Source organism: Schistocerca serialis, chromosome 10, assembly GCF_023864345.2.
Source record: "Schistocerca serialis cubense isolate TAMUIC-IGC-003099 chromosome 10, iqSchSeri2.2, whole genome shotgun sequence".
Taxonomy (NCBI): Eukaryota; Metazoa; Arthropoda; class Insecta; order Orthoptera; family Acrididae; genus Schistocerca; species Schistocerca serialis.
This window is the reverse complement of record NC_064647.1, coordinates 166,622,428-166,639,741: the sequence shown is the minus strand read 5'-3', so window position 1 is coordinate 166,639,741 and position 17,314 is coordinate 166,622,428. Positions and strand designations below refer to the sequence as shown.

The following is a 17,314-nucleotide window of genomic DNA, read 5'->3' as shown; positions in this document are numbered from 1 at the left end:
CACAGAGAAGACCCAGTCCTTTAGGTCTTGCCCTGGTCCAGTTCTCTATTGTAATTACTTCCACCCTTAATCTGTAAAACAAGTATATAATACTACATCGGATAGCCCCAACTATTATGCAAATTACTATATTAATTTCTTGCTCCACAAATCTGTCTTTCATCCCATGTTTAGGGAATCCAATCTACAGGAACTTGAATTACCACTGGATCGGGTTCTTGCATGGCTTGTCATTTCAGATGTTTAAGTGGTAGGCAGAGCAAAATCAGACACATCGTGGTGCTGGAATTGAGACACTCAAGGTCACAGTCACCTGGCCCGTCTCATATCGAAACTGTTCCACACGCTGAAAAATACGCTGCAGTGATCTGCCCCTCCTAAGCTGTTAACATCTGACTTAATGAGTGGTCCAGGCTTAGTTCCCATGTGCTGTTAAGGAAGGTAAGGTTTTCATTTGACAATTTCTGTAGAGGTTTGTCTGGTCAATACTGCTGTTACTATGTTACTTTCAACTCCCTTCATAGTAACTGGTAAATGAAGCATGGGTTCCGTAATTTCACACATCCTACTGTTGATTAAGATACCTCACAATTCTACGTGCTGTGCTCCCTTGAATATTCCTTGCTCATAATAACTAGCACCCACCACCACATTGTTGCACACAGAGTATATCCAGTGTAAATCCTTTCTTTGAAAGTGTAGTTGTGATTTGATCACTTCTTCCTTTCAAGGTTGTCCCTCCGTTTTACCCCCAAAGAGTTGAACAAGGCAAGTGCTTCCACTCATGGCAAGCTCGCAAGTTGGCATATGGTGACTACCCCACTCTTGACATTGCTGGAGCTTACTCTTGGCCATTACGACACGTCAGTACTCATCTTCCGTTAATATTAGCACCCCTTCCTCTTTCGTCTGTACAGATTTTCCAACTGTCGCAGTTTCGCCAGATAAGTTAGCACCGTACAACACCCAACACCACATACTTGCACGCCACTGGTGTCTTCAGGGGATTATGTACAACCACATTATCTGACGTCACACCCGCCGTGGCGTTATGGTACTAGTACAGCCAGTTCCAGCTGTTCGCTCCGCCACTAGCTGGAATTCTGGTGTAAACAGCAAACAGGACTTAACTGCCCATGTAGCACTTGATGGACAGCTTCTTGCAAATTCATTAACTCCACTCATGTGCCTACCAGATCCTGTAGTGACTGCAATAGCCTCATCATCGTTTATCTGGCATCTAGTACCTGCATCCGGTTCAAAATTCCAGTTCAGAGTGGTAGCCGAAGCCCTGGCATAATCCACGACTTCCTGAGTCAACTGTTGAAGCATGCATGTTCAATACGCTGCTCTCAAAGTTCACAATTTGCGCGTAATGCTACTCCGTAGTTAATTTACGTGCCTCTGTTAACCCCCTTGCAGCGTCTGCCGCTTCATCCAGTTGGCTTATGTCTCTTCAGTATTCTACCTCCAGCATCCATCCACCTCTCTTCATTGTCCTGGATTTGTGCGATACCAATCTGATCACCTCCTGCGCCCGCTCCTTTAGTTGTACATATGCCCTGAGCAATTTCTGTGCTCCTTTGAGACCTCTCTAACTGCTAACTGGTGTATCCCTGAGAGCATCAACTCTGGCTTCCTAATTTAGTTCTGCAACTCTAACATATTAAACACTAAACCTAACCGAGAGAGGTGGCGCAGTGGTTCGCACACTGGACTATCATTCGGGAGGACGACGGTTCAATCCCGCGTCCGGTCGTCCTGATTTCGGTTTTCCGTGATTTCCCTAAATCGCTCCAGGCAAATGCAGGGATGGTTCCTTTGAAAGGGCACGACTGACTTCCTTCCATAATCTGATGAGACCAATGACCTCGCTGTTTGGTCTGCTCCTCTAAACGACCCAATCCCAACTAACCCTAATGACCGTCTGTGACTGGATAACACCACGTGTAGTTTCCCGGAAAGCAAAACTCCTCCGTCCACGCGATCATCTTGAAGTACCCCATCCCACCCCCCAGTGAAGAGGCACTCTCAACAGAAAAAAAAAAAAAAGTAAAGGCGATACTGTAGAGAAAATGGCTGCAAATTTGGACCATTTGGCAATAACACCATAAAAACTTGGCCAGGGCGTGAAGTCAGACAGAACAAACAGATCATTGAGAGATATCCAATGCTCAATGAAGATCAAAATCCCAAAATTACCTTTCACGAGCATATGGAAGCATGTGTCCAAAGAGGTTACTTTCATGTCTGTTTTTCGTGGTGAAATAGATAAGAAGAGTTGAATGGTAATGTAAATGTGCAGATTTCAAAGCTATCCGTTTCTATTTTCTCTCGTTTGTGCAATTTCACTAGAAAACAAGACGGCGAAATTTCGGGAACGTTTACCCAAAATGAAGTATGAGACTAGCGAAATAGCTGCCCTTACTGTATATCGGCTGCGCTATAATTTTAATATTATTCTTAAAGAATATATTCTTAAAGTGTATATATATATATATATATACTTAAAGAATATATGGGGTTATTCTTAAAAACATAAAACGGAACATGAAACCATCACCAGTTCAAAAATGTTATAAATTAACGGTTACTATCCTTAAGTTTTTAAAGCAATGATTACTTTTTTCAGTAAAGTAACGACAGATTACTTCGACGAACAGGGAAGGAGTAAAGATGTAACGAATACTTGTGCTCCTACATACAGCCATTAAAGACCTCGTGAATGAGCAGTATTATCAAATTGAACCGTCAGAAAGTTTTAACTGTAACCTATCAAATCTACTACGGACTTCTATAAAGAAAGTATGCCCACAATTGTAAACGTTACAGGGATGTTTGAACTCGTACGTTCGCATTTCAAGTAGTGACGTAAGTGGAATTAATTGAGTTTTAAGTTCGGTATATTTCGTTGAATACAAACCAGGTGTCAAGGTAATAGAATTAAAATAGTAAAACTCGTGAATCGCTGCGTATTACTTTCGCAGGTTGAGCAAAATATTGCATCACAATGATCTATTATCGCGTGTGCTGAACTATTATTTCAGTTACGTTGCTTGTGTACGATCCAGTGCAATGTTGACGCTGTAAAATGCAGTTCCACGAACTCTTCTATGGCAAAAAGTCTTTGATTTCATCGTGAGGCTTACAATATTAGTTAGGTTCTCGTCATACATGGTTTATGTCTTGAACGCGAATTTTGGGACACTGCACTTCGTGTGGATGCCACTCCTATTAGTCACGAACAAAGTACAGAGAACTAACTGCTCCTGAAATGAAAAAGAAGAAGCGGTATCACAAGGAAGCAGAAGCCGATGTGAGCTGCCATCGTGTTGTGGAACATCATAACAGCAATAACACGGGACATACAGCAGTGGAACAAGTCCTGGAAAATTGGAAATTTGTGGTAAGTTCTGTGGGACCAAATTGCTGAGGTCATCGGTCCCTAGGCTTGCACGCTATGTAATCTTACACTAACCGTGGCAAGGCGCCGCGCGGCTACCCCGCGCAGCAACAAGCCTTTGAACAGTCGCGGAACGCTAATTGCTAGTAACAAACATAACTATTAAATACAGACAAAAACGAGTTCATCACTTGTCATTCCTCATGCCGTGGGTTCAGCTGGAAACGTTGACCTCGGCTTAATTGTGATATACTCATGGTGCTGATTGTGGATGGATGAGTGTAACTGAGGTGTTATCAAAGGTGTTTATGACTGACGTCAGACATAGCATATTTATCCGATGTTGACTTCTCTCTTGCCATGCTGATGATGTCAAATGCGTTTAAAGAAATTTTCTTCGACCGCACGGCCTGCCCTCCATTGTAAGCCTAGCTGCAGCTGCACAGGATTCAGTGAACATCTGCAATATGCAGATGAATTGACTTGCCATTCATGCGTGTCACATGTCTGGCACATTTATGAGTTTCCTGCATTCACACAAGAGCTGTTAAGCTGCAGTAACATGTGTTGTCAAAGCTATACAATCTTATCTCATGAATGACTATTGGAATCGAAGTTGCCCGAGAACTGGGAACTATGCATTAAATATCAACTTGTGTGATGGATCGAATCTTAAAATGTCAAGAGGCTACACCTAGACTCAATCCCTGGACCCAATAAATGCATGGTATTCAGGACAAACCAACAGCCGCCTTACGTACATTACGTACATATCAATGTAGCTATTTCCAGTACCCGATTCTGTCTCCTTTTGGTTAATAAATCGACGTCGGGTACATGCATGTTACTGTGGTTCAGCCATGGGACCAAATTCGAATTGGCGACCTCCATCTTACCGCCTTAGTCCCACCTGCAAAAGGAGGTAAAAAAAAAAAAACGGTTCAAATGGCTCTGAGCACTATGGGACTTAACAGCTGTGGTCATCAGTCCCCTAGAACTTAGAACTATTTAAACCTAACTAACCTAAGGACATCACACACATCCATGCCCGAGGCAGGATTCGAACCTGCGACCGTAGCGGCCACGCGGTTCCATACTGAAGCGCCTAGAACCGCGAGACCACCGCGGCCGGCAAAAGGAGGTCAGCCAGAGAGATTTTCTCTTTTTATTTAGGTATACAGGCTGACGAATATAGAACTATGTGAAATAAAATAGTCATAGCTTCTGAACAGTTTGCAAGAGGACGATCAAACTGCACAGTTGGCCGCGGGGCGTGATGGGAATTAGTACGAGAATTGTTGTTTGCTTTATCGAGGAAGCCCACTTTCATTTGGGTGGGTTCGTCAGTAAGCAAAATTGGCTCATTTGGGGGACTGAGAATCCGTATTTCGCGATCCAGAAGTTTCTTCACCCTTGACAGGTGACAGTATGGTGGACAATGTCCAGTCATGTAATAATCGGTGCAATGTTCCTTGATGGCACAGTGAGTTACCGAACGGTACGTGAAGGTTTTGGAAGATGATTTCATCCCCATTATCCAGGGTGACACTGACCAACAAAATTACCCTTATTTCGACAAGATGTGGTTCATGCAAGACGGAGCTCGACCGCATCGAAGCAGGAGAGTGTTTGATGTCCTGGAGCAGTACTTTGGAGACCGCATTCTGGCTCTGGGGTAGCCAGAGGCCACTGGCAAGGGCCTCGATTGACCGCCATGTTCTGCGGATCTGAACACATGCGACTCCTTTTTGTGGGGTTATATTAAAGACCAGGTGTACAGCAATAACCCCAAAACCATAGGCGAGCTGAAAACAGCTATTCAGGAGGTCATCGACAGCATCAATGTTCCGATACCTTGGTGCATCATGCAGAATTTCGCTATGTCTGTCCAGATCATCGTCAGTGATGGCGGGCATATCGAACGTGTCATAACCTAAATCCGCATATCTGTAATGACGTTCATATGTTGAATAAAGTGTGTTCACTAACTAATTTACGTTTTTTTTCATATAATTGAATAATTGTCACCGTGTATCAATTTTAGACACGCCGGATTTGGACACGTGTCTTCTATCGCCGCCAACTACTGGCATTCAGCAACTTTGCGGTACAGTTATTAGTTATGTGTTCAAATTCAAGTAAGTTTCTTAAGAACTAGTTTATAATTGTTTATTCAGTGACACACACATAAACGCTCAGATGACTACAAACTCAAGACAGAATTGTCTCTGTCAAGGCAATGTGTTTACTTCCTCCCCAGGTGTCAGCGTGACAGCGGAAAGCAGATCGCACGTCGCGGGCAGTCAGTTACAATGGCTCACCGGAAGCTGTCAGTTCGAGAGAGAGTCGTCGCTCTGATCGAAGGGGGCAAACATTCGATTAGATGTGCTGGTAGGAGCCAGGGCGTGCCGCCCACTACCGCAAACAGATGGTGGAGGAATTATGTCGAAAGGGGCACTAGCGGCAGAGTTCCCGGCTCTGGCAGGAAGAGGCGGAGCACAAAGCAGGAGGACACTGAGCTCGTGCGTAAGAGCCGACAGCTTCCTTTCCTAAACGCGAAGCAGTTGCGGCGAGAGACCAACTTCCCTGCTTCCAGCGATACGGTTCGCCGGAGGCTGAAGGAAGCGGAAATGTGTAAGGTAACAGCTTAAATGTGATCAAAAAATTTATTAAAAATTTTAGATTTAACTGTAACCATAATTTTCAAGCTATGTTAAATCACTTTGATTATTATTTAGAGAAAATGAAGAGGTCGTGTGTAGGGAGCCACGGACAGTGTGAACGTAAAAATTCAGCGAGGTAGTGTGCAGCTGAAGTAATGATGGGCCGCAAAGGAAGAGGGAGCACATTCGAACAGCGACAGCTAATAATTTTTCACCATGCTAAATGCGAAAGGTGTAAAACTGCTGGAGTATTACAAATGAAGAAAAGTAAAGTTTAAGATATAATCAGAGGAGGAGGAACATAGAATTGACAATCCTCCAAAATATACGAAAAATTAACCTATTCAAAAAAGCAGATTAAAAATTAACTTGACGCCTTACTGAGAGACAATCTCCACTCCTTTCGAATTAATAATAAAAGTGTAGACCAGATGTGGCTTGAATTCGAACAAATAGTATCGGCAGCAATTGAGAGATTTATACCAAATAAATTAACAAACGATAGAGCTGATCCTCCTTGGGACACAAAACGGGTCAGAACACTGTTGCAGAAACAACGAAACAAACATGCCAAATTTAAACAGACTCAAAATCCTCAAGATTCGCTATCTGAACTCCAATGTGACATGGTTATAATAGTTTCCACAACGAAACTTTGTCTCGAAATCTGGCAGAAAATCCAAAGAGATTCAGGTCGTATGTGAAGTATGCTAGCGGCAAGACACAGTCAATACCTTCTCTGCGTCACAGAAATGGAAATATTATCGACGAAACTGCTGCCAAAGCAGAGATACTAAACACGGCCTTCCGAAATTCCTTCACCAAAGAAGACGAAATAATTATTCTGGAATTCGAATTAAGAACAGCTGCCAACATCAGTAACGTAGAAGTAGATATCCTTGTAGTAGTGAAGCAACTTAAATCACTTAATAAAAGCAAGCCTTCTGGTCCAGACTGTATCCGGTCAGGTTCCTTCCACTGTACGCTGATGCAGTAGCTCCGTACTTAACAGTCATATACGAGACATATTTCTGGCGTTCCCCAAGGTAGTGTTATAGGCCCTCTGCTGTTTGGAGACAATCTGAGCAGACGTTTTAGGATGTTTGCACATACGTTGTCGTTTATCAACTAGTAAAGTCGTCAGAAGATCAAAACAAATTGCAAAACCATTTAGAAAAGATATGGTGCGAAATTTGGCAATTGACCCTAAATAACGAAAAGTGTGAGGCCATCCACATGAGTGCTAAAAGGAATCAGTTAAATGTCGGTTACACGGCAAATCACTCAAAATGTAAAGGCCGTAAGTTCAACTAAATACTTACGAATTACAGTTACGAACAATTTAAATTGGAACACTTAGAAAATGTAACAGATCTATTAAGGAGACTGCCTACATGATGCTTGTCCTTGCTCTTTTAGATTACTGCTGCGCAGTGTGGGATCCTTACCAGATAGGATTGATGGAGTTCATCGAGAAAGTTCACAGAAGGGTAGCGCGTTTTGAATTATGGCGAAATAGGGGAGAGAGTGTCACTAAAATGATACAGGATTTGGCATGCGGAGGAATTTTCTCGCGAATTTCCAATCACCAGCCTTCTCCTCCGAATGCGAAAATATTTTGTTGACGCCGTCCTGCATAGGGAGAAACGATCATCATAATAAAATAAGCGAAATGAGAGGTCGCACCGAAAGATATTGGCGTTCGTTTTCTCCGCGCGCTGTACCAAGTTGGAATAATAGAGAATTATTGTGAAGGTGGTTCGATGAATCCTCTGTCAGACACTTAAATGTAATTTGCAGAGTATCGATGTAGATGTAAAATCTATCGCGTACGGGGGGGGGTCCAAGAACGTTTTCCTTGTGAGAAGAGTGTTATATCTTCAGAAAAACGGAAAATGATCGCAACGTAAGTGCTCCAAAACTCACTTGTGAGACTGACAAAGGTATCGGAAGAAAGTGCGTCCCGAAACAATACGTGCTCAGAACAGGCAACTTTCACGGCCGCATTGCAAAACGGAAGGTCTTGATAAAAGAAAGGGAATACTGTGGTGAAGTATGGCGATGGACATGTAATGGTGTGCGGGAGCATGTCGGTGAGTGGAGTTGGTGAACCGGTTTTTATTGAGAGTAAAATGAACGAATTTCATTATCTCGTAATGCTGGGGGATAATTTGCAAAAGAGCACGAAAACATGCGAATTGGGAAACACTAAGTTTTTTCAAAATAATGACCCGAAACATACGGCCTGGAATCTGAGACATATAATGTAAATGAATAGAAATGTAATGAATATTACAGTCACTAACTTCATACACTGTTATTTAAAAATGCCGTACCTGTTAAATTCATTATCCTAAAGCTATAAACTTACTCCTAACTCCTTTGACACTTTTTTTGAATAATCTTGTGTAAATATTAACGATGTTGAAAGATTGTCGTAATCGTATTTACTGGAAAAAGACATTGAAATAGATTACTGTGGATATAAAGTTGACTGGTGGTGGTGCTACAAATCTTGAGATAACTTTCACTTAATCTCATTTGTATAATTTACATTAGCAGATAACTACAAAATTTGAAGATGGTAGTCATTGTGCTACCTCAGAACCTCACAGCTTGCAGAACATCTTGATTCCATGTAGAATTTCGAGATTAGTTATAATAAATTAAATTCATTCCAGTAAAAGTTAAATTACTTGAGAAAAAATAAAAGTAAATTGCTTCTTCAGAGCTAGCGACCACAAATCTTTGAGGAATTAGTACCTTATTCAGAGGGACTTTCCAATGGTAAGTGCCAGTGTACAAGCCGTTCGCTACTGTGGTAAGAATAAAACTAAAAGGAAGGCAGTGAAGTGCTTATTCATTGTAATATCCTATGTTCTGTGCCGAAAATATTGCAAATCTATACCTATTACCATCACGCTTCGGATACAGGATTAAAAGAGGTGCCTAAATTAACAATATTCCCTTAGGTTGCACATGGTGAAATCGGTAATTAATATTGTTAGTCAGGAAAATAGAAACTGTTACAAACTGAAGCGACAAAAACCATAGAACACCGATATCTACGTATATAGTTGCCGGTAGTATCACGTACACAAGGGTAGTGCATAGGCGGAATTGTCATTTGTACTCAGGTGATTTGTGCGAAAAATCGTCCGTCGTGATTATGGCTGCACGACAGGAATTAAGACTTTGAACGCGGAATGGTAGTTGGAGCTAGACTCGTGTGGCATTCCATTTTGGAAATTGTTAGGTAATTCAATAGTCCGAGATCCACAGTGTCTAGAATGTGACGAGAATACCAAATTTCATGCATTACTTCTCACCATGGACAATGCAGTTGTCAATGACTTGCATTTAACAACCAACAACTGCGGTCTTTGCTTAGACTTGTCAGTGGTGACAGACAAGCAATACTGCGTGAAATAATCGCAGGAATCAATGTGGATCCTACGACAGTGCGGCGAAATTGGGTGTTAACGGGCTATGGCAGCAGACGGCCGACGCGAGTGCCGTTGCTGATAGCACGACATCGCCTGCAGCGCGTCTCCTAGACTCGTGGCCGTATCGGTTGGACCCTGGACAACTGGAAAACTGTGGCCTGATCAGATGAGTCTAGATTTCAGTTTGGTAAGGCCTGTGTGGCGCAGACCCCATGAAACCATGGGACCAAGTTGTTAACAAGGCATTGTGCGAGCTGGTAGTGGCTCCATAATGGTGTAAACTGTTTTTATACAGTGTGTTAACTGTAAGACGGCAGAGTTGTGAGGAGAGTGCGGGGAGCGGAGGAAGCAAGCATTGGCTGGCGAGGGAAGAGGTGGCGTTGGGGGGGGGGGGGGGGGGGGACAAGGCACGCCTACCAATTGCGGTGCTGGCACTACAAATTGCGCGTCATGCTTAGACGAAAGGCTTGGAAGTAAAACTCGCTTTAAATGTTGTTCGTGAACGAAACTGAAATCGTCATGTACATGAATATATATATATATTTGTCTACTATGCGGTCACAAACCATTCATCCAACTGCAATGAAACGAGATCGCCAGTGCACAATGTCTGGACGTTCTAACAACACATTCCTCTTGTTTTCCACCTTACGCCATATGAATCCCATGCACAAAAGTACTTTTCTCAGCGAGACAATACACCACTTCCAGCCTATTTTGTCGTGCAAAACTGGAAGCAGTGTTCTCAGGCTCGGCACAATCTTCCGCACTGAATAAAATTCCGCTATCGTGTCGCGAATCTACATCTACATCCATACTCCGCAAGCCACCTGACGGTGTGTGGCGGAGGGTACCTTGTGTACCTCTATCGGTTCTCCCTTCTATTCCAGTCCCGTATTGTTCGTGGAAAGAAGGATTGTCGGTATGCTTCTGTGTGGGCTCTAATCTCTCTGATTTTATCCTCATGGTCTCTTCGCGAGATATACGTAGGAGGGAGCAATATACTGCTTGACTCCTCGGTGAAGGTATGTTCTCGAAACTTTAACAAAAGCCCGTACCGAGCTACTGAACGTCTCTCCTGCAGAGTCTTCCACTGGAGTTTATCTATCATCTCCGTAACGCTTTCGCGATTACTAAATGATCCTGTAACGAAGCGCGCTGCTCTCCGTTGGATCTTCTCTATCTGTTCTATCAACCCTATCTGGTACGGAACCCACACTGCTGAGCAGTATTCAAGCAGTGGGCGAACAAGCGTACTGTAACGTACTACCTTTGTTTTCGGATTGCATTTCCTTAGGATTCTTCCAATGAATCTCAGTGTGGCATCTGCTTTACCAACGATCAACTTTATATGATCATTCCATTTTAAATCACTCCTAATGCTTACTCCCAGATAATTTATGGAATTAACTGCTTCCAGTTGCTGACCTGCTATTTTGTAGCTAAATGATAAGGGATCTATCTATGTATTCGCAGCACATTACACTTGTCTACATTGAGATTCAGTTGCCATTCCCTGCACCATGCGTCAATTCGCTGCAGATTCTCCTGCATTTCAGTATAGTTTTCCATTGTTACAACCTCTCGATACACCACAGCATCATCCGCAAAAAGCCTCAGTGAACTTCCGATGTCATCCACAAGGTAATTTAGTATATTGTGAATAACAACGGTCCTATGACACTCCCCTGCGGCACACCTGAAATCACTCTTACTTCGGAAGACTTCTCTCCATTGATAATGAAATGCTGCGTTCTGTTATCTAGGAACTCTTCAATCCAATCACACAATTGGTCTGATAGTCCATATGTCCTTCCTTTGTTCATTAAACGACTGTGGGGAACTGTATCGAACGCCTTGCGGAAGTCAAGAAACACGGCATCTACCTGTGAACCCGTGTCTATGGCCCTCTGAGTCTCGTGGACGAATAGCGCGAGTTGGGTTTCACGCGACCGTCTTTTTCGAAACCCATGCTGATTCCTATATAGTAGATTTCTAGTCTCCAGAAAAGTCATTATACTCGAACATAATGCGTGTTCCAAAATTCTACAACTGATCGACGTTATAGATATAGGTCTATAGTTTTGCATATCTGTTCGACGTCCCTTCTTGAAAACGGGGATGACCTGTGCCCTTTTCCAATCCTTTGGAACGCTACGCTCTTCTAGAGACCGACGATACATCGCTGCAAGAAGGGGGGCAAGTTCCTTCGCGTACTCTGTGTAAAATCGAACTGGTATCCCATCAGATCCAGCGGCCTTTCCTCTTTTGAGCGATTTTAATTGTTTCTCTATTCCTCTGTCGTCTATTTCGATATCTACGATTTTGTCATCTGTACGACAATCTAGAGAAGGAACTACAGTGCAGTCTTCCTCTGTGAAACAGCTTTGGAAAAAGACATTTAGTATTTCGGCCTTTAGTCTGTCATCCTCTGTTTCAGTACCATTTTGGTCACAGAGTGTCTGGACATTTTGTTTTGATCCACCCACCGCTTTGACATAAGACCAAAATTTCTTAGGATTTTCTGCCAAGTCAGTACATAGAACTTTACTTTCGAATTCATTGAACGCCTCTCGCATAGCCCTCATCACACTACATTTTGCTTCGCGTAGTTTTTGTTTGTCTGCAAGGCTTTGGCTATGTTTATATTTGCTGTAAAGTTCCCTTTGCTTCCGCAGCAGTTTTCTAACTCGGTTGTTGTACCACGGTGGCTCTTTTCCATCTTTTACGGTCTTGCTTGGCACATACTCATCTAACGCATATTGTACGATGGTTTTGAACTTTGTCCACTGATCCTCAACACTATCTGTACTTGAGACAAAACTTTTGTGTTGTGCCGTCAGGTACTCTGTAATCTGCTTTTTGTCACTTTTGCTAAACAGAAAATACTTCGTAACTTTAATATTTCTATTTAAGGCTGAAATCATCGATGCAGTAACCGCTTTATGATCGCTGATTGTCTGTTCTGCGTTAACTGTTTCAAATAGTTCGCATCTGTTTGTCACCAGAAGGTCTAATATGTTATCGTCACGAGTGGGTTCTCTGTAACTGCTCAAGGTAGTTTTCAGATAAAGCACTTTAAAAAAATTTCACTGGATTCTTTGTCCCTGCCACCCGTTATGAACATTTGAGTCTCCCAGTTTATATCCGGCAAATTAAAATCTCCACCCAGAACTATAACGTGGTGGGGAAATCTACTCAAAATATTTTCCAAATTATCCTTCAGGTGCTCAGCCACAGCAGCTGCTGAGCCAGGGGGCCTATAGAGACATCCAATTGCCATGTCTGAGTCTGCTTTAACCGTGACCTTCACCCAAATTATTTCACATTTCGGATCTCCGTCAATTTCCTTCGATACTATTGCACTTCTTATTGCTATAAACACGCCTCCCCCTTCACTGTCCAGCCTGTCTCTGCGGTATACATTCCGAGCTGAGTTTAGGATTTCATTACTGTTTACGTCTGGTTTCAGCCAACTTTCTGTCCCTAGTACTATAGGGGCGTTGTGACCGTTTGTTAATGAGAGCAGTTCTGGGACCTTTCTGTAGACGCTCCTGCAGTTTACTATTAGCACATTAATATTGTTATTTCCTGTTGCATTTTGCCTACTCCTACCTTGCCGCGTCTCAGAAGGCGTCTTGTCGGGCCAAGGGAGGGAATTCTCTAACCTAAAAAACCCACATGTGCACTCCACACGTACTCCGCTACCCTTGTAACCGCTTCCGGCGTGTAGTGCACGCCTGACCTATTCAGGGGGACTCTACATTTCCCCACCCGATAGCGGAGGTCGAGAAATTTGCACCCCAGATCTCCGCAGAATTGTCTGAGCCTCTGGTTTAAGCCTTCTACTCGGCTCCAAACCAGAGGTCCGCGATCGGTTCTGGGAACGATACTACAAATAGTTAGCTCAGATTCCACCCCGCGAGCGAGGCTTTCCGCCTTCACCAATTCCGCCAACCGCCTGTACGAACTGAGGATGACCTCTGAACCCAGACGGCAGGAGTCACTGGTGCCGACATGAGCAACAATTTGCAGTCGGGTGCACCCAGTGTTCTCTATCGCCGCCGGCAGGGCCTCCTCCACATCTCGGATGAGACCCCCGGCAAGCAGACAGAGCGAACACTGGCCTTCTTCCCCATCCTTTCCGCTATTTCCTTAAGGGGCTCCGTCACCCGCCTAACGTTGGAGCTCCCAACAACTAATAAACCCCTCCCCCCGTGTGCCTGCTCGGACCTTGCTGAAGGCGCGGCCACATGTCCACTCACAGGCAGAGCGGGCGATGCCACACGGCGAGCCTCCACATTGACCCTCCGCCTCGTGTGCCGCGAACGCCGCTGAACCCGCCACTCCCCTTGTGGAGAGGGTGGCCCAACCGCGCCCGGTACCCGCGAAGATGTCTTGACGGCAGGGACAGTGGGTGAAGCATGTAACACCTGGGGTGTACCTTGCGACGCACCAGACTCCCCACTGCCGCTACACTCCGAGGCAGTAGCCTGAAGACGGCTGACCGCGGCCATCAACACGTTCAGCTGTTCGCGAACAGTGGCCAGCTCCTCCTGCGTCCGTACACAGCAGTCACAAATCCTATCCATCCTAAGGAATCAATTTACTGAAGAGAGTTAATCAACTTTTAACTAGACTGCTAATTCACTAAAAGCGGCTGATTGTTGACTAAACTGTTGTTGCTAGACACTTCTTGTAGAAAACAATGAAAAATAGCACTACCTGTCTCTGGACTATATTGAAAACAAACACTAGCACTACTGGCACTGTGGTTGACAAAGGGACACTCTGACTGTATTCAAAACAAACACGAAATCTATGGAACACTATTACTAGCACTCGACAATTAAAGCTTCCTAAAAGCAAAAACACACGGAAGAAGAAGTGACAAGTAATAAAAATACAGTTAATACTTAAATTAACGTAGCTCGCTGCACAGCAGACGTGAAGCAGACGGCAGTTACGACGACACGTCTGACTGGACGACATATCTGAAACGGAAACTCACCTTTTCTTGCCAGGCGTTTGTGGTGATACGCCAGGATGATTCTTGGAAAACTGTTTGAATCTTCCAGTGCTACGCATGCTTTGTACTGAGTATGTAGCAGCTCTCATTGAAGATTTGTAAATGGGGTGAAGCAATTTTTTCAGCTCCCTTTTCCTTTCGCAGCATTCAATCACACACGATATAATTTTGCGAGCATCGCTACGTAATACTGGTTTCCTCCTAACCGTAGGCGTACCGGTAGGGGTTGTTGGCGACTCCCGAGATGGGCCAGCAACTGCCTCTTCACTAATTTTGATAATGTTTAGCACAACTGCCCAATAAAACACGCAGAACAGTACAGAGCAAAACAATAACGAAGTAGACGACAATGGCTACCTTGTACAACACAGTCAGCTACGTAATGTTGACAGCAGTCGAAACTCCGTGCCTACCGAAGCCTCCCGACGTTTACCGGCTTCTACCGATTCAGGACTAGGGAGAAGTCCGACATCTAAAAGTTTACACACTGTATGGAGTGGACGTGTCCCAACTGAACCCATCAATAACTAAATGCTATGTTCGGCTGCAAATGGTCTTGTCCCCGGGCCACATTTGTTCACAGGTGGTTTGAAGAATATACTGGATAATTCGAGCGAAAGCTTTACCCACCCAGACCACCCGAGAAGCACCCCACAGAACATTTAAGGGACATAATCGAGAGGTAAGTTCGTGCACAAAATCCTCCACTGTCAACACTTCTGCAATTGTGGATCGTTATAGAGACAGCATGGCTTAATATTTCTGCAGGAGACTTCCAACGAATTGGGGAGTCCGTGTCACGTCGAGTTTCTGCACTGCGTCAGACAAAAGGAGGTCTGATACGATATTAGGAGATACGCCATGAGTTTGTCACCTCAGTGTTTAGTGCATATTAAATGCCACTGCTCATCAAAGTAACTTCCTTTTTCTGGGAAGAGAGAGGTTGGCGCCTTAGATGATGTTTTTGTGACAAGGCGAGACAGAGGCCGGGTCGCCCGCCGCGCTGCCACACGAAAATAGCAAGACTGCCGCCTGTTTTTACACAGTGCCGTACTTCGTAGAATTGAGTGAACTCTTGATAGCAGGCAGTACGCCCACTTATTGAAGAATGTGATGCAGCCGTCAGCGCGAATGCATGTTACAGGAAAGCCATTCACCTGTGCATTAGTCCGCACTTGTTCAGCAACAGCTGTCTAGCATGGACTCGACAGCATAGATTGACCGACAAAGGCTGCTGATATGAACCGAATGAAATACTTGGACGGAGGTTATATGGACACTATCGGGTAGCTGGCTACAGACGCAAATGGTTAACGCTGACACCCTTCGGCACTGCATTCTTCAAGCCTGAGAGAAAAAAAAAAATGGTTCAAATGGCTCTGAGCAGTATGTGACCTAACATCTGTGGCCATGAGTCCCCTAGAACTTAGAACTACTTAAACCTAACTAACGTAAGGACATCACACACATCCATGCCCGAGGCAGGATTCGAACCTGCGACCGTAGCGGTCACGGGGTTCCGGACTGAAGCGCCTAGAACCGCAGGGTCACAGCGGCCGGCCGCCTGAGAGGAAGTTGCCTTTTCTGGCAGTTATATAGCCGCATAGATTCCACGCTAAGATGCATAATTGAAGTCAGAAATGACGGGGGAATTCTAGACAAGATATTACAGCAGTGAAAGCTCTCGTTACTTGTTCCTCTGCACAATTTTCTGTTAGTGAGAGCTAGTGGAAACTCACTTGGCAATGAAAAAGTATTGAACACGACGAGATAAAAATAGGTTAGGTTACCTTTACATTACCCTTTTAGTTGTAATACATTTCTCTTAATTTTATATTTTGGATATTACTTTTATATTTCAATTACTCTCTGCCTGCATACATAAAAGTAATTAATCATGAGCTCCTTTTTATTAAGAATAGTATTGGTTTTTTTTTTTCAAATTCATCTCTCTCTTCCCCTTTATTGCCTCCCCTGCAACCCCAAAAGTATCTAAACATTTCTTCTATTATTTATTCACTTTTAATTACCCCTCCTACCTTCCTTTCTCTCTCTCTCTCTCTCTCTCTCTCTCTCTCTCTCTCTCTCTCTCTCTCTCTCTCTCTCTCTCCCTCAAACCTAGCTCACCCAGATTACCTCCGAAAGTGTCTACATGGGCGAACACAGACTCGTAACGAGTCATTCAATAACGTTATCTGGACACAAGTGCCCAAAAATGTTTTTTAAGGCTCAGTACACTAAAATGAGGAGTTAGTGATGCTGTATTAGCATTTAATAATGGAAACATGGGAAGAGTAAGAGTACCAAAACATCTTAACGTCACTCCAGGCTACCATACTGTGAACGGATTGAAGTTACTGGACAAGTTGAGACTCTCTAAGGCACAGCGTGCAGCTGACTTCACCACCAAAGAGGCAACATCAGTCAGAAGAATGAAACTTTCAGAGCAGGAAGCTGCCAAAGATGATGATGATGCTGACTATGCTGCTGGGTGTTTTTGAGACTTAATTTAAAGTTACAAGTCAATTTCTATCGTAAAAAACTGTAAATGTGATTTTCTCAAAATGATTTTTTATGCTTTGTGTTCCTTTATATCAAAAACTACTTTTTATACCTATAAGAAACTTTCGCAGCTATTTAAATATGACGTACTGCATGTGCAAAGCACAACTATGGCAATACTTTGAATAGATAGATGTCTACGGCATTATATGTACAATTATTTGTAATAAAAAAACAGCATAATAGAAAATACATATACACACATCAAAAA

The 17,314-nt window shown here is 43.6% G+C and overlaps 1 protein-coding gene across 8 annotated transcripts in view; it reads left to right on the top strand.

Annotated features, from left to right (window-relative positions):
* The window catches only part of LOC126424864 (zinc finger protein 239-like), a 262,872-nt gene that overhangs the window by 182,427 nt on the left and 63,131 nt on the right, over nt 1-17,314 (top strand). For 2 of the 8 annotated variants that reach the window (XM_050087686.1, XM_050087685.1), the window contains exon 9: nt 5,664-6,042. The exons of 3 other annotated variants lie outside the window; for them this stretch is intronic. In XM_050087686.1, the coding sequence (XP_049943643.1) occupies nt 5,664-6,042 (379 nt within the window). Of the gene's footprint in view, nt 1-5,663; nt 6,043-16,869; nt 17,199-17,314 lie in introns of those variants that run through there. 3 more of the 8 variants (XM_050087687.1, XM_050087689.1, XM_050087683.1) reach the window with 3 other exon arrangements.